The sequence below is a fragment of the Molothrus ater genome, chromosome 24 (assembly GCF_012460135.2).
Source record: "Molothrus ater isolate BHLD 08-10-18 breed brown headed cowbird chromosome 24, BPBGC_Mater_1.1, whole genome shotgun sequence".
Classification (NCBI taxonomy): domain Eukaryota; kingdom Metazoa; phylum Chordata; class Aves; order Passeriformes; family Icteridae; genus Molothrus; species Molothrus ater.
In genome coordinates this window covers 192,539-214,171 of record NC_050501.2, presented here as the reverse complement: position 1 = coordinate 214,171, position 21,633 = coordinate 192,539, and the positions used below count along the sequence as shown (strand labels likewise).

The 21,633-nt window shown below is 44.1% G+C and overlaps 1 protein-coding gene and 1 long non-coding RNA gene across 4 annotated transcripts; one reads left to right on the top strand and one right to left on the bottom strand.

The window, feature by feature from the left end:
* Nucleotides 1-682: 682 nt before the first annotated feature.
* On the bottom strand, nucleotides 683-4,447 carry LOC118695546 (uncharacterized). The gene is made up of 3 exons (XR_004981541.1): nucleotides 4,306-4,447; nucleotides 2,957-3,096; nucleotides 683-1,873 (listed from the first exon to the last, which is right to left on the bottom strand). It is a non-coding gene; the product is annotated as an uncharacterized LOC118695546 (long non-coding RNA).
* On the top strand, nucleotides 4,078-20,959 carry TRNAU1AP (tRNA selenocysteine 1 associated protein 1). 3 transcript variants are annotated; one of them, XM_036397150.2, is made up of 10 exons: nucleotides 4,106-4,192; nucleotides 6,913-6,989; nucleotides 7,105-7,202; nucleotides 7,928-8,027; nucleotides 10,505-10,557; nucleotides 11,185-11,316; nucleotides 14,700-14,819; nucleotides 16,284-16,446; nucleotides 17,333-17,366; nucleotides 19,572-20,959. In XM_036397150.2, exons 3-10 carry the CDS (start codon nucleotides 7,117-7,119, stop codon nucleotides 19,706-19,708), a joined length of 825 nt encoding a protein of 274 aa, XP_036253043.1. In that variant the 5' UTR covers nucleotides 4,106-4,192; nucleotides 6,913-6,989; nucleotides 7,105-7,116; the 3' UTR covers nucleotides 19,709-20,959. The 3 variants fall into 3 exon arrangements, with proteins under 3 accessions (XP_036253041.1, XP_036253043.1, XP_036253042.1); XM_036397148.2 differs by lacking the exon at nucleotides 6,913-6,989 and having other exon boundaries at nucleotides 4,078-4,192; XM_036397149.2 differs by lacking the exons at nucleotides 4,106-4,192; nucleotides 6,913-6,989 and adding an exon at nucleotides 5,243-5,278.
* The last annotated feature ends 674 nt before the right edge of the window (nucleotides 20,960-21,633 follow it).

Below are 21,633 nucleotides of genomic sequence, written 5' to 3'. Positions count from 1 at the left end.
TCTTATTTGACCAACTGACCTTTCCATAAATTCTCTGAGGGCAATTTCCCTGTATTACCAAGGAAGAAAACACAAAACAGCCCCCTTTTTGACCCTATTCCTGGTGAATTCCATCCACAATCTGAGATGACCCTTGCTGAATCCTGGTGAGACACAGCAGACTATGATTTCATCCCTGTGGAGGCTAAATGTGGTCTCCAAAGAATTCTCTCTGAGGAGTGAGTAAGGACATCCCTCAGTGAAGATATGAAGAGGATAAAAACTACAGAGGAATGGGGATTGACTGATTGTGTGGAAATAGGAATGCAAAACCAGCAAGGGGAGCACGTTTGCTCCTAGACGACAAAACTGACAACCCTGGGAATAAATTCCTCTGGCCCCCCTTACTCATGGATGTGCTCAGCTGTTCCCCATACTGAACTCCTTGTCTTGTTGCTCACAGTCATCCCACTCAGGGGCCACTGAAGCTGGAAATGCATTCCTTTAAAGCAAAAAGAATGGACTGTCCTTGTCCTTCGATCTTGACTTTGTTGGGGGATCCCACAAAACCCACGGATAAATATGAGCATCGGACTTCATGTAAATGACTACACTTTTTCTTAAATAGAATGCAAGACAGGACATCAAATTTCTCCAACTGCACCTTGATTATATACAAGAAACTGGGTCTGGATAAGAAAGCTAGCAGGCACAAACACATCAATGAGCTTTTATTAGAACATCTTTCAAAAATACTACTGGCAGCTAGAAATCAATCAGAAATTATTTTTACTTGCTGTGAAATCATGACAGGAACAGTGAATCATCAATAAATAAATAAACAAATGAGATTGTCAAGCCTACAATAATTTGTAATTCTACACTGAAAAAGACCCCAGATAGATCACTTTAAGCAGCATTATATTCATCATGAAAAAATGGATTTGATCAAATTTTAAGACACACCATCTCATGCAATAATGGAAAACAGATTTCATGGCATATTTTCTTCTGGATTATTTCAATTACTTTCAGAATCTGAGAAGCTATTCCAAACTCAAAGTTTTGCTTTATGTTTTGGTTTGGTTTGGTTTATTTAATTTATTATTTCAATTATCCCTGGCCAAATTAACCCCTGATCTCAGTCCACTGCATACAGTTGCCTAAGAAAAAGGACTGACTTGCACCTGCAAGACCAACAAAGGGAAGGTTCTAACACACTAACATCCAGTACTGAGGGCACAAAACCCATTTAAGTCATTTTCATGTTCAAGCTAAAACCAGCAAATTCAAATTAAAATCTCCCAGGCCAGATTCTCAAGATCAAAACCATTAATTCTAAAAGTTGAAAGCAGTCAGGGCCTCCTCCCACGAGGTACTGAGTGACCCTTAATGCAAATCAAAGTTACCAAGAGTTGAAAGAGCTATGAAGCCTCCAGGATTGGGGCCTCCAACAGGCTACAGCTCCCAGAGACCAGTTAAACGTGGGCTCAGGGATCACCCCTCCAGTGGATTCCAGTAAACACTAGTTGGAATTTACTCAGCAGTTTTCAGGACCAAGTTTCTAGATCCAGAAATACCTGCTATCCTAGCAAAGGGAACAAGGGACACATATGCTTTGGCTGCTAACTGCTGACACTCATACTCAGGACAGAGGAATACCCACATCTTTCTTTCATGGCCTCTTTGCCAGTTCATAAATTTTTAAAGGGGAATAAACACTTTTTCGCATAATAACATGCTTCTGGCACTGTTTTTACTCTGTCACAAGGTTAAGTGCATAAACAGCTGTCACTTCAGATATGACACTGAATTTAAACTTGTCTTCTCCTGGTCCAACACAATCACATCCTTCTGCATTTTTGTTGCCCAATATCCACGTCTATGGATTATCCTAGGAAAAGCAAGTTTTGTGTTACTCAGTTGGAAGGAAAAAGCCAGAAAGGGATTATTAAAGACACTGGACTCACTTCACTAAATGACAAAGAACTACTGGCTTTTGTAAGCAATAACAGAGAATGAGCAACAGCTTTGTGGGCTCTGCAGAGCAGAGCTCCAAGTTAACCAGTGGATAAATTGCCATGTTGGAAACATAAAACCATTCTGGAAGCTGACATCTGAAAGGCAGACACAGCAGGGGCTTCAAAGGGGGTGAATTTGCAAGAGACCAAGTTGCCAGTGACACCAAGGCACAAAACGTGCAACTTGACAACCCAAGGTCTTTGTTCAGCTGAGTTATCAACTGTGGGTCTTGCTGCCTTTCTGATTGCATGCTAGATTTTAGAATTTAGGGAGGAGCTTGGAGGAAAATGATCTGAGGGTGCTCTAAGGACTCAGAAGTCAGAAAACATATAAACTGTTAATCTCACATCTTGCACCCCCCAAGACTTGATATTCTAGAGCAGCCAATACTGGACGTGCATGATGAGAGATGCAGATCCTGCTCAGAATAAGGATGAAGGATTCTCATTGTCTCCTGAAGGAATGTAGGAAGGATCAAACGTGCCCTGCTCTATCCACAGGGAAAAGCAAAGCAAGGAATTCTCCACTCCCCTCCCGGCGGGGAGGGGAGTATGTCTGTGTGTGTGTGTGTGTCTGTGTGTGTGTGTCTGTGTGTGTGTGTATTTCTGCCCTTGGTCATGGAAGAGGGATATTGTGGGGCAAGATTTGAGCGAACGCTAACACATCACTTCGGAAGGAGTTCCAGAACTGGCTCCATCACACGAGGCTGCCCAATGACAGCACCGGAAAACCTCCACCCGACACCGGCGGGCTCTTGCTGCCCTCTCCCGGGATACGACCGACGGAGGCACCGCCCGGCTCGCCCGGAGCCTGAGCCACCGCGGCGAAAATAGCGCGGAGGCTTTGAAGTGTCCCTGTCGCCAGGAGCTGGATTTATGGCGTGCAGCAGGGCCTGCACAACCAAGCCAGGGATTCAGCTCATGCGTGGCGTTCCGTAACAGAGCAAAGGTCTTACCCGTGACGGGAGATGCCGAAATTCCAACCGGCTCTCGGGATGCCGAAAATACCAACCAGTTCTCAGGCTCACTCGTCTCTGTTCCGTCGGTAAGAGGGGGTTCATCTTCTCCAGGAATTGCCACCAACGCTGTCGAAGGCCTGCAGAAGTAAACAAGAGAAGAGGATCACACCGTACCTAATCCAACCCCGCGTCTCGGGCTGATGATCCCGAGGATGGATCTCTATGGATGGATCTGTATGAAGAGGCAATCTGGCTGGGATTCGAAGTTTCTGATGCAACTGCTGCCTCAGTGGGTGGAGGGGAGCCGGGATCGTGGTCTCTCACAAACCTCTCTACAACAACAACAACAACAACAACAACAACAACAACAACAACAAAACCAAAAAAACCCCCACATGTCTTTGGCCTTTCAGCATTGTCAAAAACTGTCCAACTTTGTAAACCCTGTGCCATCTCTGACGGCAGTGGTGCCTTGAAGAGATGACCAAAGTGTTTGTCACAGCATGGAGCTGTGTCAGGGGAGGGTTAGGTTGGATAGCAGCAAAAGGTTCTTCCCCCAGAGGGTGCTGGGACACTGAGCAGGCTCCCCAGGCAATGGCCGTAACTGCAAGGCTGCCAGAGCTCCAGGAGCGTTTGGACAATGCTCTCAGGCACAGGGTGGGATTGTTCGAATGTCCCGTGCAGGGCTAAGTGTTGGTCTCAATGATCCCGGTGTGTCCCTCCTAACTCAGCATATTCTATGAATTTTTTCCTGATATCTGAATCTCCTGTCTCAGATTAAGGCCATTTCCCCTTGCCCTCTCACTCCAGGCACTGTAGAAGAGACCGCTCCCCACCGCACTCCAGTGTCCCCCCAGGTAGCTGCAGTTGCCCCAAAGGCTCCCTAGGTTGCTCCAACCCTCCTCCCCCACCCTCTGCCCCCGGCTCCCTCCCGCGGCTGTCGCTCCTCCTGCCGCCAGGGGGCTCTGCGGCGGCAGGGGCGCCGCTCTCTCCGCCCGCCGGGGCCGCGGAGGAGGCGGCGGGGCCGGCCCGAGCGGTGGCGGGAGGGACCGGGGGACGGACCGAGGGACCGGGGCACCGGGGGTGGGGCGGAAGGAGGGGCGGCGGCGGCGGGGCCGGGCCGGGCCGGGTCGGGCCGGGCCGGGCCGGGCCGGGAGGTGGAACGCGCGGCCCCGCTGAACCCGCCGCGGGGCCTGCGGGAGCAGCATGGCCGCCAGCCTGTGGATGGGGGACGTGAGTGTCCGGCCGGGACCGCGCGGCTTTGTGCGGGGGCGACGGGGCTACGGGGGCACGCGGCCGGGCCGGGGGCGCGCGGGAGGCACTGACCGGCTGATATCGTCACTGACCTGCACCCGCACAATTACTGACACTCTCCCACCGACCGACTGACACCCTCTCATTGACACTCTCGCACTGACTGACACTCTCACACCAATTGATATGCCGTCCCTCTGGCACCGTCACACTGGCTGTCTGACACCATTACAGCAACTGACAGCCTTACTCTGACTGACTGACGCTCTCACTCTAACGCCCACACAACAACCTACAGACTGATATCCTCACAGTTCTGACACCCTCACTCTGACTGACACCTGACACCAGCTGACCTTCTCCCTGACCGACTGACCCCTTCACACCACTGACACAGCCTCACAGCCCCTCACACATTCAGACACACCTGAACTCCCCAAGTGACACTCACGTCATACACTCCTGTGCATGCTGACATGCTCACACAGGCTGACACACACTCAGACATAAACCCCAGCTTGACAGGCTCATTTGTGAGCAGTTACACACACACACCCCCTAGAGTGACCCTCATTGCCTGCCTGCAGCCAGGTCACAGCGAGACTTACACCAGTGTCCCTGGTGGTCAGACACATGCATGGGCACCAAAAAGTCTCACACCTCCATGCTCTTAAGAGGCACTCCCATACTCACAGCGTGTACACTTGCATGCTTCAAGGATTTATCTGCTGTTTTACCTGCTCAGCTGCTATGGGCACTTACATGCTTACATTGTGCAAGGCATTTATACATACTCATGGTTGTGCTTCTAATTGTGCTTACACTTGTAGGCACACCTGTATGCACCTCACAACCTGCCACCTACATGCACACCTGTGGGTGCACTTACACCCTCATAGGGATTTTGACTCCCCTACATGCACGCACATTCAAAGCATTTGCACTTCCTGCTAGGTCCTTCATTCCTGCCTGTGTGTGTACCTGTCAGAAAGACCAGCTGTGTGAAGCACACTCACAGGGGCTTCTTCACCCAAGAGTGTCTTGATGCTCACTCACGTGCACACTGTAGGTACACTCACAATTATGCACAGCCCACAGTGTCCCTTGTGTGCCCTTCATACACCCTCACTCTTGTGCCCCTGTGTCCTTCACACTCACTACTGAACAAACACTTTCACACACATGTGAACTCACCCCAGCATGTTGTAGTGCTCTGCCACCCAGCCGCACTGCATGTGTGTGTGTGCTCAGTGTGTTGTGGTGCCTGCCTTGCTGCCACTGTGGTACACTGTGACACACACATGCTGTCCCACTGCTGCGTGCAGTGTCTTTGCTGTCTGTCACACACTTGTACACACCTGTGTGCACTCCACTATGCATGTACAATGTCACAACTTCTCTGCCACCTGTTTCTTGGACGCACATATTCCTTCAGTCCCTTTCTTGCAGCTCACACCAGCACAGTCCTGCTTGCACGTAGTGTTCCTCATCTCTCACATGTGTGTGTACACACAGCTCAACACATCCCTGAGAATCCTGCTGGGTACTTCTCTCCCACACACACACTCAGCACACCCACAATATCAGGGTGTCATCCTCTACCTGCCTCTGCTCGTGCATGGAGACTCTGTGGAGTCTGTTCTCCCTTTTCCCCACAGAGAGGGTTTTCTGCCACCTCTCTATGATAAAGCCCATCTTCTTTTTCATCACTACTCTCACAAGCAGGCCGTGGCTCTTTGAGCCATATGGACATATCCAAGCAACTGGTTGTGTTTACAAATACAGCTTTCCTGTACGCACACACAGCGGGATCACGCTGCATAGCACATCTGTGCAGAGTGGTGCTGCCTCTGCTCCTGGGGCAAGTCAGTTCTGCTTCACACTCACCTCCACAGGGCATCTTCTGCCTTTGACACGTGCAAGTGCAGTATGGTCACCTTCTTTCACATACTGCACAATCTGTCCCACACGCAAGTGGTGGAGCCACCTGGTACCTGACAGATACACAAATACTTGAGGGCTGTAGGTTACCATGAGCCACCTGTCTTACACAGGTAAATACATGGAGTTATATATATCTTATACATACATTTTTCAGCTCCATGTTACTTGTCACACACACCGCTCCCCATTCTAATTTTGGTTAGTTCCCTCCTCCAGTTTCTGTTATACACAGAGGTGCCCTGTTCACTCAGGCTCTTCATAGTATATTTGATCCAAATTCCAGCACCATTTCCTACTTGTCAGTACCTTACACCACGCAGACTCTTGCTCTCCAGCATGTTCACATGCACTCTTACCTGCACAGTGTGGTCCTTCCCTGTGACATGAACATGGTCAGTGCTCCCATGGGCAGGATGAAGCATAGAGCTGCTGTGGGACGCGATTCCAGGGTTTCCCCCGAGCGTTGCCCTGGTATAACCAGGGTTGTGCGAGGCAGACACAGCTCTGCAGACCCCTACCGCAGCTCCATGGGGCAGTGTCACCTGCCACATGCCACCCGGGGTTGTGCCACACTCTGTATCCACAGTGCTGGCCCAGCCTTCGCTTGCACCTGGAGAAGGAGCCTGCCACCTTCTCCTCTGCTCCCTGTAGGAAATGCTCAGTTTGTTGCTGTATGTTTCTGAGTGGCTTTTGTCCTTCTGTGAAGCTCCCTTGTTCTCTGAAATTCATGCTGTCTCTTGGGTTCCACTTTGCAGACTGTTGAGCCTGGTTCATGCATGCCTGCTGGTTTTGAGTGGCATCGACCCTCTTAAATGAGTCTTCTTTTTGAAGTGTAAGGGTAAAATCCTTCTCCATAATGTTTTAACTGCTTAGAGGGACATTGACACATATATTCTCTTTTTTGTAGATGCCCTAATCTAACTTTCTTTCTCTTTTTGCTTTTATAGCTGGAGCCCTATATGGATGAAAACTTTGTTTCAAGAGCCTTTGCCACCATGGGAGAGCTTGTACTGAGTGTAAAAATCATTCGAAACAGGTTGACAGGGTAACTGTTTCTGTTTGTTCTCCGAGTGCATTTGGACTGAAGCCTCACTGTGGTCCTTCCATATCAGAGTGAATTTTCCCTTTGAGTTTCTCACCATTGCTGCCACCAATATGTGAATATTGATGAGAGCAATGGAGAGGGCACTGCTGGCTCTTCAGCCTCCCCTCAACAAACACGGTTTGGCCCGCATCCTGCAGTGCTCCAGCACTCAGCCAGAGCAGTGTATGTATCTCATTCCATCCCTCTGGGAATTACACCTCCCCAGGCTTTGGTTGCTAGTCTGTAGTACAGATATGTGATGCTGGCAGAGGTGGGAAGTCGGACTCAGAGCAATAAGAGAACCTTTAAAGTTCATTTGAAATAAAATGAGTGATTTATGCAGAATAAAGTAGTTTCATTCTTATTCATTATTCTTTTAAGTGTTGTAATTTCAGTTTTCAGTAGTTTAAACTTGTGCAGGCAAATTGATAGTCAATGAAAGTAGGAAGTAAACTGTAAGCTAAACCATTTTCTATGTGCTTATCTACCTGACTTATGGTAAGTAGGGGCTATCTCTTGAGATCCAGCTTCTCTTTGGTAGCCAATATTTATACTTTAGAAAGAAGCTCTTCTATGTATTGCAACTATAGCAAATTTCTTACCAGTTATCTAAAATACAGCTTTCCTCATCAAATGTGTTTTAAGTTTATAACTTTTGTCTCTTCTCTTCTGTGTTGTATGTTCAGAATTCCAGCAGGCTATTGCTTTGTAGAATTTGCAGATCTAGCTACTGCAGAGAAATGTTTACACAAAATCAATGGAAAACCACTTCCTGGTGCTACACCGGTAAGTAAATGGGATCAGCCAGTTGAGAACCAAAACTTGGTAGGGACAGATAGTGTAGAATGTGTATTTTTAATGATTACAGATAATTCAATGGTTAGCAAACTGGGATTCATCTTTGCTTTAGAATTGAAGTTATGACTATAAAACTGCCAATGTTCTTGCTCAGAAAATTGTTGAGAAAAACCACTGATTTCTTTGTGACTGTCTAGATAAAGTTCAAGTGTAGAAGTGTTGTGGGGTGTGATGTTTTTTATATCTAACCATTGCTGCTGTTACCAAAGTTGGACCAATCAGAAACCTGAGAAGAACAAGGAAGAAATTAGACTGAGTATAGTGTATGTCTACATCAATTCTTCCATCTCTCTCCTTTTGTATAATCATGGAGTCACAGAGTGGTTTGGGTTGGATGGGACATTAAAGCATATCATATTTCATCCCCTATCATGGGTAGGAACACCTTCCACTAGACCAAGTTGCTCTAAACCCCATCCAACCAGGCTTTGAACATTTTCAGGGATGAGGCAAGCTGAGAATTTAGCTGTGTGTGTAGAGGATGAACTTGCAAGTTTACACTGTCTTTTGAGTAACATTGATTGGCAAAAGAAACATGACTTTTAATTTTGCATTGTTCTTGGCCCTTAGCAAACAGAGTTTACTCAAACCTCTTTACAGTGGAGAACAAGACAGAGTATTGAATAATTGCAGTGCATAACTAGCATCTCTTCTACATGAAAGCTGGGTAGTTAGGGAGAAGAAGAGGAATAGGCAGAGAGGCTAATTTTAGGATGTTGACTTGAATATGTGGTAGATTAAAATGGGACGGCTGACACAGCTGTCTGTTGTACCCACAGGAGTTGGCTGCAGTAAGGTGGGGTGACTGATTCATAAAGCAGCTCTAAAATCACCTCACTTATGGTATGATATACAAAGTAAATGGATTCCTATTTCAGAATAGTTAATACCCAGAGGAGACTGGGAAGTCCAGATTGAGCTATTTAGTCAACATTCCGGAGAGGGTGACGTGCCCCGTTAAAAGGAGTCGATGAGAGGCCTGGAGATACCTGTTTCACATGTTTGCTCATGATTAAGGCAAGCTGATCATCCTGGATACCTTCTATAGTCACTGGAGAGACAAAGAGAGCAAGGAGTAAGATAATAATGGAAATCTGGTTTTGGGAATACCCATCTTTCTTCGCAGTTTTGTTCAAAACACAGTGCTGTGTGGAGGGATGATTTACATAACACATGGAGAGAACTACAGATGTCAGGCAGAGATCCAAAGCAGCCCAAATCAATGCACTCAGCAGGCAACTGCCCAGCTCATCCTTTGCATTTAGAGAATTTTGTTTACAGAAAACTTGAGTGTGGCTCATGCTTTTATTTATTTTTAAATACTGAATCAGTCAAGGGAATAACAGAGAGCCATGGTGCTGGTGGTGTTTCTCTTTTCCAAGCATTCGTGTTCCCAGTTCCCATCTGAGTGGAAGTACTCTCAGGTGTCTTGTTGATTTTAAACCCAGACTATTGCAATGAAGAGCAAGATTCCCCCCCCCCCAGAAAAGATCCACGTGCTTCAAAGTGGAATCTAAATTTTGTGTTAGCTTGTAAATAATCCACAGAAGTTGTGTAGTACTGTGCTCCAGAGAATGCAAACATGCAAGGAACAGGATTATAGCCTAGAGTTAAGTCTGTGCTCTATTTCCCAAGAAGTATTTACCTGGTTTTGAGGGAAGGAAATCCATCATACGAGGGCTCTTCACTGTACTGAACAAGTACCCTAATCTCTAGGGCATTTCTGATTGTGATCCGAAATCCTGATTCTAGGATCTGAAATCCTGATCCTGAGATTAGCCCCTGATCTCTAAGAGCTGATTCAAAGATCTTGGTCTCCTTAGATCTTGGTCTAAACTTAGATGTAAGTTGGATAAAAGTTGCTAAAAGTCTGGTAGGTGGGGGACAGAGAGTTCCAGATGTGCCAGAGGGCACAAATCTGGGCTGCTGCAAAACTTGTTTCAAAAATAAATTCAGATGTAAAATTTAAAGAGGGCTCCAGTGTCCAATGTAGTTCTTTCAGAACCCTTTAATTTTGAGTCTTACTAAATGTCCAGAACCAAGTATTTAGCCACACTTCCAGACTCAGTTTGATTCCATTTTCCAGTGTGTTGGATTCTGGTCTGCTAGTGTTTGTGTTAAATCACAAAAGTCCAGTAATGGTGCTGTCATTTCATTTTAAGACCTTAAAATTTGAAGAAATTTAACATTTGTTATTTCTACCTCTGTTTACATTTTGATTTTCATTATTATATCTGTACTGATGCTAAATAAAAACGTGCTTGTTACCTTAACTGGCTGGCATGAAGGCATTGAACATGTGTCAGCATTAAGTTGTATTAAATCAGCTTATTGTATTTTTCCCTAATTTCTTGAATTCACATGACAACATTTGAATGTATGGATTAATTTTTGCCTTGTTTCAGGCGAAGCGATTTAAATTGAATTATGCAACATATGGAAAACAGCCTGATAACAGGTAAGTGCTCAATATATAAATATTAATTTTTCCTGCTTAATGTCTCTCTATTAATTGCCTTGCAAAAAGTATTCAAAATATGTAAACCCAAAGTTCATCACTGCCAGTCTTTAGTAGGAGGAAGAGAACTTAGACTGCCAGTTTTGTGTTTTGCACTGTGTGTGGCACAGCAGATTTATCCAGTGTCCTTTAAGGTATTTAAACTTTGTAGCATCAAAGTATCTAATTCATATATTATAAATTAAGATCTATATATTATAATTTAGATCTATGTATTGGAAATAGCATATCTATAAATGAGATCTTTTTTCTTGCCGTTTTAGAAATCAGAAATATCCTGTGAGTAATAAGCTCGGAAATAATCTTTAAATAAAAAGCAGTATTAAGTTGATTGGTTGTGGTGCTTCAATTAACTTGAAAAAGCAGTGTCAATCAAAATTTTAGTTAAGCAGCTTAACTAGCGGCATTTAAATTCTCCATTAAAGGGTCTTTTAGTATCACTCTTCTCTGAGTTCAGATATTTAGGCTAAATGGTAACTGTCACTTCTGCACTACTGTAAATCAGCATGTCCCTTTTTTTTTTTTTTTAATGATTGTATTTAAGATGTTTTCTTTTGATTTCTTTAGTCCAGAATATTCCCTTTTTGTTGGAGACCTGACTCCTGACGTGGATGATGGGATGCTGTATGAATTTTTTGTTAAAGTTTATCCATCGTGTAGAGGTGGAAAAGTTGTTTTGGACCAGGCAGGAGTATCCAAGTAAGTTGTCTTTTATTCACTTTTTTTTTTTTACTTCACATGTGGCAACAGGAAAAATAGAATACAGCAAGGGGAAAAAATTCTTTTAGCTTAGATTTTAGTAATCTTAAAATGTAGTAGTTTCGGCCATTCAGTCTGTAGTTTGCTTGAGTTTTGATAGCCACCATGTGTATTGTCACTCCTCCATCAGTGTGAGGCCCTTTGTGTGTTATTGCACTTCTTAAAATGCTGAAAAATATCTTAAGTAATCTTGAAACACTCTTTTCCTGGACTCTTGGGTGGAATTGTGCTTTACAAACTTTAGGCTATTGAGTGTATATTCCTGTGAGAGCTATATGTGTTTTCTTTCAAATAGGGTAGGGCACACAAAGCTATGATTCACTGTTAGGTTCTCAGTAGCTGCCTTGTTTGTCTTTCCTGAAAATGTCTTGCTGAAAACAGGTATCAAGAGGTCGGATCTCTTAATGTTATTAAAACATTTTCTAAATAGCATGAAATTAAGCTGTATTTTCCAGGGAAGGAGCAGTTGGTGAGCATCCTTATTTTCAAAGCAGAGCATGGCTTCAGTGAAGCACAGTTTTGTGATATAACACCTCTGAGAATGTTGGGATAAGATATAGGTTATGGCTGTAGGTCCCTCCACCTTCTCATATGTGGTTCCTTAGTCTTAGACAGGTTGGTTTGAAGGAATCTCTGGAGGTCTCTGGTCCAGCTCCTAACAGGACTGCAGCCAGCATTAGATCATATCATCCATGGATTGTGTAGCCTGGAAAACCTCCCAGGATGGAGTTAATTCAGGCTGTCTGGGCAGCCTGTTCCAGAGCTGTGCTTCTCCCCAGTCATGAAGTTCCTCTTCATGTACATCTTGAACCTCTTGCAGAGCTACTCAGTCTCTCTGGCTGTTGGGTCCTCATGCTGTCATTGCCACCTCCCCTGGGACTGACACTGCTGGGTTGGGCTCTGTGTGACTTCTGCTCCTCCTCAGTGTAAACCCCACAGTTCCTGTTGTGCAGCACCTGCTTCAGTCTTTGTCTATAGAACAGATGTTGGTGCTGCAGGTTGGACTATTAGTTGGGTTTTAGGAGCTGTGCATAGGTGCAGACCTCAAGGAAAGGTAGCTGCTGGGTAGCTTCCCAAGCTGTGGTAGCTTGGGAAGCAGGGGAGGAGCAGGGACTTAGACTCCTGTTTCTGGGAAGAGCAAAGCTGTCTCCCCTGGCAGTGCCAGAGTGTTGGTGCCAGGGGCTTTGTTGGGACTTGTGCAATTGCTCAAAGCTGAGGCATCTGCAGGTGTCAGTGTGATGTGAGAGAGGAGCTTAGGGCTTGTGGACATGCCCAGTGAAGCCTTGGCCCTTCCAGCCAGGGCTGGTGGATCAGGAAGGCCTCCTCCCAGCACCTCTTGTCCAGACAGGAGAGGAGCTTGGAGCACGGTGCTGTGGTGCTGTGCCTACTTCTCTGCTTTCTGCTGAGGCTACAGGTGCTGGGGCTTTCCAAACTTCAGGGGCAGGACAGAAGGTCTCTAGGGAGGTCCTGGCCAGGAAGAAATTATTTCTTTCCGCACCAGTGGTTTAGCCATTAGTGTGGAAAAGCTAAATGTGTGGAAGAGTTGGAAGAATCAGTGTCTGGAAGAGTTGGAAGAATCACTGTCTCCGTTGCAGCACCCAGCATCTATTCCTGTACACTGCATCCATCTCTATCTGTTTCTGTTTTGGAGCTGCCAGTCTTCCCAGTTTCTCTTACACACTCCTGGTCCCATCTGAAAATCTGGAGGAGTCTTTTGGCAGCTTAGAAACTTAGTTGGGTTTGTGTGTGAACACCTTAAACTGACTTAGAAGTTGACTTGCATTGGATTAATTTGCCATAGTCCTTTGGCAGAGGGCAAGTTAAATGAATGTGGGTCTGTGTAGAGTTTTGCTTGTGTTTAATAATCTAGTTTGTATGTAGATAAGTCTAAGCTTTGATCTGGTCTTTTTGTGAGGAGGATACATCCATACCTGTGTATATATATATACATATATATTATATATATATATATGTGTGTGTGTGTATATATAAGATATTTATATATCTTGTGTGTGGAGCTTGTTGTGCAAGGTACTGCATTTTCTGGGGCATGAACTGCTCTGAAATAGCTGCCAGTGGGGACCTCGCATGAGTAGTACATGATGCTGCTTTCAAAATAGGACATAAGCTGGTGTTTAGCAGTTCCCACAGAATAGATAATGCACTGTAAACTTACACCCTTGGTTATGGCTCGTTCTTTTCCCCATGTAGACAAGCCCTTCCCTCCCAAACTTCTTCCTTTGCTTAGATGGATTCCTCTTACCCTCCCACATCTAAGTCTTTGATCTTTCTGCCGTGTTAGGCAGCCCATCCCATGATGGGATCCTGGCACTGCCCTCTTGGATGCTGTTGCATTGCTTCTGACTCACTACAGCATCAAAATCCCACGCAAAGGACTGTTGGGGTTGGAAGGAGTTGGAGTTTTCTGTCTGGCTGACGTGCAGTGCTGCCACGTCACAATGAAGGCTTGTTGCAGAGTCCAGGGATTCTGGATTGATATTGATATGTCTTTTCCAGCCAGGTCTTGGAGATCTATATCACACCCGAGATAGCTCAGCCACCTCAGATGGCTTAAAATTAGCAGGATGGCTTCTGTGGCAGTGTTGGAAACACAAAAGTTTTAATAAAACTCAAAATAACAAAGTTCTTTACAGAGAAAATCCAAGCCAGGTGCAAGACGCTCTTGCTCCTGGTAAAACACCTTACAAAAGCTAGTAGTTCCTTTGTTGTCTTCTTTTCTACTGAATTGCTTAGGCAGGACTTTTTGGCTTCTGTCCAATTGGCTATCTTTAAGTTTGAGGTGAAGTCCCCCAGGTCCTATGAGGTGTATTTTTACCTAATTGAGGAGAGAAACTTCTGGGCTTTTTTCATTTTTAAGGAGACAAAGGATAATTTTGTCACTCCGTCAACAGGGGGCACATTCCTACACTGGATGTGCTGTCCCCCATTCCAGCTGCGCTTTTGAGATTATCAGTATCCTCCCAGCAGAGATTTGGGGCTTTACCATGTGTCAGTTCACGCATTTCAACATGGCTTGTGTCAGCTCACTTCCAGTTCCCCACAATCCACTGGCACAAGAACTACGTTACATTGACAAGCCCTTGAAAGTACTGCCAGAGCTTGGACGTGTGGCTTCAGGCATTCTGGAAAAGCAACTGAAATGCAGAATAATTTCATCTCTCCCAAGAGCAGGGACAACAACCCTAATGAATGTTTTTGTTCACTGTTTCCCATACCAAATCAAACTTCACCGTAACTAATTTTTATAACGTGGCATTGCTCTTTGACATTGGTTTTATGTGAGTTTTTCTATGTCTCTGCAGAGGTTATGGGTTCGTGAAATTCACAGATGAACTGGAACAGAAGAGAGCACTGACAGAGTGTCAGGGAGCTGTGGGGTTGGGCTCTAAACCTGTACGCTTGAGTGTGGCTATACCAAAAGCGTGAGTAGAAGAACAGCTGGACATTTATATGAAAAATCACATCTGGTTTTAAATGCCTTTTAGTGCTTTGGATACATGTCCTGGATGTGGCCATCACAAAATGAAAGAATACCCATGAATATGGGGAGTATCAGAATGCCCAGGAATTCAAAGAAATTATAACATTAGCTCAAGACTAAGCATTTTACACTGTTTTGAATTGTATATATTGTTAAATCCGTACACATGTGCACACACTGTAGTTAAATATGATTGTTTTTAAAATGTATGTTCCTTTGCATTAAATTGAAATAGTTTAAATCTTCTTAATGATGTCTGGATAGCAAAACTCAACTACCTTGCTAATTCTATTATAATGTCTACTACTCATAAGACTTTCGGGGCAGGGATTAACTTTTTTTTCTGTGTTTGTTCAGAACCTGATACAATGAGATCCTGGTCTGACTTGGGGCTCGTAGCACTAGGGTAATACGAATCATAGTAATTGCTCCCTATTTGAATAATATTTAGATTTTCAGTGACCTCATAAGGCTTGCGGGGGGGGAAAGGAAGAGAAAAGCAGAAAAAATGGGTGCATTGTGGTGAGAAGATTGATGTTTCCTTCTTCCTGCTTCTCACTAATTTCATCATTAGTAGAAATAGCTTTATGTGTGACATATTTTCATTTCCAAACGATATTTGTCATCTCATTATTTCAAATCTTGGTAGTTAGGTGGAATGGTGTTCCTTGGGAATGCTGCCACTTCATAAAGTGGCAAGGAATAGGAATTTTAGTCAGTTCTCAGGGTATTTAAGTTTATTTTTTGATTACTAGTAGTTTGTATTTCATTAACTTTCTCAAGTCTGTGCATTGAAGATCACCCAGTTCAGAGAGAAAGAGGACGAGTCCTTGCTTAGGTTTCTGTATGACAGTGGCAGAAGGGAAAGTTTTTTTCCAGTCTTACAAAAAAACCCGTGAGGTTTTTTGCCAGGCTTTAAGTCTTTAACTCTTCAGGTAAAGCAGGACTCAGTACTTTCTCTCAGAGAGTTGCAGATCACTTAAATTAATCCTCTTTACCAGACAGAGGAAGGGACTCCCGTATCTGGATTGTGGTTCAGGATTGTTCTAAACTGAAGCTCATAGTCCTGAACTCTTCCCTTCCCAAAGCCAGGAAGTGACATCCAATTATCTCATAAAGAATGACAGTCATGTTTATTAATGTAGAGGAATATGAATGAATACAGGAAAGGGTATTAAATTTAAACCACTTCTTTATGCAAATAATAAATATTGCTGCAATAAATATTGAATATATTTTAAAGATTTAAATTTGCTTGTTAGACTAAACCTTGTCTCTTTACCACATTGTATCTTAAGCTATTTCACTGCTTTTTTCATACTTGGTCTGCGCTATTTTATTGCAATGTTAAAAAATGGTTTATTGCTATTTTATTGCTATTTTTATCCCGCTTTATTTTTTGAAGTAATCGTGTGAAACCAATGGAGTACAATCAGATGTACAACTATAATTACAACCAGTATTACCAACAGTATCACAACTACTACGCTCAGTGGGGGTACGACCAGAACACGGGCAGTTACAGCTACAGCTACCCCCAGTATGGCTACACGCAGAGCACCATGCAGGTAGGGCAGCACAAAAACACCACAGAGCTTGAAAGGTGGGATGGGAACATCTCATCTTCAGTTCTGAGAATCACAGAATGTCCTGAGCTGGAAAGGACCCACAGGAATCTCTGAGTCCAGCTCCTGGCCCTGCCCAGGACACCCCAACAATCCCACCCTGTGCCTAAGAGCATTGTTCAAATGCTCCTGGAGCTGAGGCAGCCTTGGGACCATGACTATTCCCTGGGGAGTCTGTTCAGTGCTCAAGCTCCTTCTGGGGGAATAATCTTTTCTGGATATCCAGCCTGACCTCCCCTGACACAGCTCCAGCCATTCCCTCAGGTCATGGAGAGCAGAAATCGGAGCTGTCCCTCAGGAGGAGCTGCAGACCCTAATGAGCTCTGTCCTCAGTCTGCTCTGCTCCAAACTGAACACACCAAGAGATCTTAGTATATACCTCTTAATAACAAAGTCTTAATATCACTACTATTTAGTGTTTAGCCCCTGGTGTGTCCTGTTGCATTATGGAGAGTATATTGCTGAGGTAAAAAAAAGTCTGGAGGACACAAAAGGTCTCTTAGTACAGTTGTGATGGTAGAAGAGTACAGGTAAAGGCAGTGCTCAGAGTGCCTTTGGGATACTTCATAAGCTTTGTTATAAAGGATAGAACACATCAGAACAGTCACCCCACTTCAACCCTGGAATTTCAAGAACTGCCTCTGATAGAGGTTTAGTGTAGGGTCTTGCCTATGGAGTGTTAGGAATGGAATACAGGCTTAGGGGTGAAGAATTCTGTTGTAATAACTCCAGTATAAAAGTCAGTCTCTGACAGTACTAATCAACAAGCAATGCTTGCAAAAGAAAAGATAATTATCCACTGTCCTAAGGGGTTTGTTTTTCCTTGCAGACATATGAAGAAGTTGGTGAGGATGCATTGGAAGGTATGTTTCTCAAATTGAAGTTGTCTGTATGTTGTGCACTGCTTGGAGATAGACTTTCTCATATTGGCCCTAATTTCAATTTACAATATACCTTTATCTTTGAGTAAATCTGGGAAAATTTGTCACTATCACCTAGAACAGTTGCATCCCGGTTTTACTGTTGCTGCTCCTATTCTGAACCTGGTGAGGACTGAAACTGTTTGACTTTCCCAGCACTGAGATTTTAATCTTCTGTAGTACTGAAATTGTTATCCTTTTTTTACTAGGGTTTCTTTTTCTGATATGCTACCAAGAAAAAAATAGATACTCTGGTTTTCTATAAAATCCTGACATTTAGAGCCCAGAATACTTCATTGTGCTTTTAGTTTACAAGTAAAAGGGAATAATATTAGTCACCACACTGATAAAATATTTCAAGCAGTTGTTGCTTGAAATGGGTCACTAAACCAGATTGGGGTTTTAGATACCTGTACAAGTAGCTTTTATTTATTGATGCATGAAACTATAATTTCATGCCAGCCATTCCAGATTTCTGTCTTGAGTGCAATATGCACTATGCAGTATATCTTACTCTATTCTTAAAAAACAAAAAAATTAAAAATTGCATAGTAACAGATCTACAGGACTCACAGGTATGCATGATGATGTGTGTGGAAGCTGTTAAAAGCATTCTAGGAGAGCTTTCCTTTTGCTGAACCAAACATACCAGGACTAGAATTGGGATATCTCTGGATATTTCTTTTCCTGGCTGATTAACTGAAAGATTCCTACTTTTGTAGGAAACTGAATTAATGTATTGTCACTGTATCATTCCTTTTCCTTAAATCTCTTCTCCTGTAATGTGTTACAACATGATGTAGCTAAAACCAAACATAGAATCCTGGAATGGTTTGAGTGGGATGGAACTTCTAAAGCCATCTTTATCCACCCACAGCCATGGGCAGGGACACCTTTCACTTGACCAGGTCACTCCAAGCCCTGTCCAACCTGGCCTTGGACATTTAAAGAAATGGGGCAACCACAGCTTCCCTGGGCAACCTGTGCCAGGGCCTCACCTCCCTCACAGGGAAGCTACATGTTTACAAACATTTTGTTCCTGATGTGTTTTAGAGTCTTTCCAATCCTTCAGCTTTGTACTGAGAGTCATTCACTGACCTTTGTGATTGTGCTACTCTGATAATCTGAGCTTTGGGTTGCTAGTGTTGTCAGGTGAGCTTTCCACCCTACAGGGGTTTGGGGAGTCCATCACTGTGCATTCAGAGCGGCAGGATTGGACCTGCACGCTTGTTGTCCAGCTCCAAAATGCTTTCCAAACATTTGTTCCACATGTAAAATAGGGCTATGCTCACCATGATGCTGTGGTGCCACTGACACTCCCTTCATTCCTAACTGTGACCCCATCTTTGAACTGCTGGAGGCTTTGGCAGATGAGCTCTGGTGACTGCTTGCAGCAGCACAGAATGTTCCCATCCATCCATCCATCCATCCATCCATCCATCCATCCATCCATCCATCCATCCATCCATCCATCATTTGTGACCTCACAGTGGAGGGAGCAGAAGGGAATGAGTGTCCCTGCCTCTGTTTCTGCCCTTTTCATCAGGGCAAACCCCTTCTGGCAGTGCAGGTGGCTGCACTGGGCTGTGAGGTGCAGGTGTGTGTTCCCTCCACTGGCTGTCCTGTGGGGCAATCACTGTTGTCAAAAGGGACATGTTTGGATGTAGTTATTCCTTATCTCATTGCAGAGAAATTGAGTAGGACTGATCGGGTCAGGTTTATGATTGGGCAAGTGCTGGGAATGTTTGGTGACTCACAGAATCACAGAATACTTGGGGTTGGAAGGACCTCTGGAGATAATCCACTCCAGTTCCCTGCTAATGCAGGCTTACGTAGAGTATGGGACACAGGAACACATCCAGGTGGGTTTGGAAAGTCTCCAGAGAGGGGGACTCCACACCCTCCCTGGGAAGCTGTTCCAGTGCTCTGCCACCCTCCATGAAAAGAACTTCTTGTTCATGCTGAAGTGGTTGCTCCTTGTCCTGTCAGTGGGCACCACTGAAAAGAGTCTGGCACTATCCTCTGACACCTGCCCTGGAGATATTGAGACTCCCCCCATGTTTGTTTTAATATACCAACTTGTTTACAGGGTGTTTTTTTTCTGAACACCTTTGATGTGTGACATATTTTCTGTCTTTCCTCCCATAGATCCCACACCTCATTTAGATGTCCATGAAGCAAACAAGCAGTTTATGGAACAGAGTGAAGAGCTCTATGATGCCTTGATGGACTGTCATTGGCAGCCTTTGGACACTGTCTCATCAGAGATCCCAGCCGTGTTATAGCCTCGTTGCTGAGGCGTGGTGTCTGTGAGACATCCTCCCAGTGCGCTCCGGACTGTTACACTGCCCCTGGATCCTGCAGTTGTGAGGGGTGGCCCTGTCCCCACCCAGGCCAGGTACTTGGAGTACAGGAGGACTGTGGCCTTTCCTGTAGAGAACAAGTATTGTAGGAGCATCACGGTAACCTTTATTCATGGTGAAAATTAGAACTGCGACAGTTTTATTTCTTTTGTCTTGAAATGAACTCTTAATACTTACTGGGAATTGTAATTTATAAACTTTCAACAAGATGGCACAGGAGAGAGACTCTACTCCATCGTACAATAAAAAAGTTGGTCTTTTAAGTAAAATTACCCTTTGCAATTTGGTTCCTGCCCATCTTTCTGCTTTGCTGCCCATTCAACTGTCTTAAGTCATTTGACCCAACGCTTATGAATGTGTTATTTCAAAAAAGATCATTTTTAGACACCACTAAAATGTCTCAAAATCTTTCCAGTAACTGGGTAAGGTTGCTGTAACTTGAGCATGGGATGAAAGCTTATGTTGTGGTTAACTTAAGCTATGATCTTGAGCTTGCAAGTTTGATATTCTTAAGTAATCAACCCAAAGAGCACTTTGGAGAGCAAAGGCAGAAAGGAGTGTTATAAAACTTTTACCTGGTGGTATTTTGCACACCTGGCCTGCTTCTCCACCTGTGTATGAGGAAATAATTCCCCATGAATCAGCAGTTTAAAACACTTTTTCCAGCAACCATATTTAAATGTTATTTTGTGTATCATGCTTTTTTTTTTTTTCATTGTGGACACACCATGATGGTCTCATTGAGATGATGAGATTTTGTAGTGTCTTCCACTGTCCAGTCAGAGTGAAACTTAAGATCTTGCAGCAAAAACGGGTCAGAGCAATTGCCTTGATATATTGTGCAACAAATGGTTGTTAACCTGGAATGTGGTTTTTTACTGGATGTTGTATAAGCTGGATGGACAAGCAATATATTTAAACTGATATGTTGCATTAGAGGTGAAAGTGAAAATAATAGCACTTATATACATGTTATAAGCCCTTTTTCAGGCTTTTGTGCCTTAAACTCTTGGAGAAATAGGAACAGAGAAACTACCTGTAATAAATGTCTATCCAAGGAATAGTTTGGTAACTGAAATTGCTATTGCAGAGCATTTCGTTGCCTCCCTGCCCATGTTGATGCAGAGATTTACCATAAAATTTAAGTACTTTGATAAAGTTACTTCTACTACACCTTTGTTTGTGTCCATAATTATGACCTATTTGTCAGTCTGTGGTCCCTTTTTTATCAACTGGAAGTGGGATGTGAGGGGAATGGTGGTGTGACTGGAGTTAGGTTATTCCTAATGAGCGACTAGAGGAACTAGAGGACTGCTGGACTCCTGCGCTCTCATCTGCTGTGAATTTTCCTCGTGCTGTGCCCCTGACTGTGCTGCTGTCTCACCTTCAGTTGCTCTGAATATAAGGAAAGGAATGTTCCCTGCGTATGCCAGGAGTTTCGGAAGCAGCAGAAGTGGAAGAGAGCAGAGCTTTATATCCTCTGATATATCCACTCAGCTCAAGACACCCCCTCTTCTTGGGAAGTTCAGCAGAGTGGCATTGCAAAAATGATGTAAAGAAGGGCATTTAAAACACTTTCTAGATCATTCTGTTACTGTGCTGCCCTGTGTGCCTGCCCTTCTCCTATTTTGGAGTTGTCTTTTCCTACCCCCCATGAATTTTGGCTTTTACAATGTGTCCATCCCATTTTCCTCCAGGGGGTGAAGCTACATTTATTTATCAATATAAATTTATTCTGCTGTTCTCATCTGCCTAGCATTGCTGTCTGTGGAGTATTCCCTAATGCCTGGATAAACTCTATCTATACAAGTCTCTCTCTAGAGGAGAGAGGAGCAGGTTATCAGGGA

Coding starts and splice junctions, on each gene's coding strand:
- TRNAU1AP (XM_036397148.2), top strand. CDS start 4,166: ATGGCCGCCAGCCTGTGGATGGGGGAC. Junction 7,203..7,927: donor ATTCGAAACAGGTTGACAGG/GTAACTGTTTCT, acceptor TTGTATGTTCAG/AATTCCAGCAGGCTATTGCT. Junction 10,558..11,184: donor GGAAAACAGCCTGATAACAG/GTAAGTGCTCAA, acceptor TGATTTCTTTAG/TCCAGAATATTCCCTTTTTG.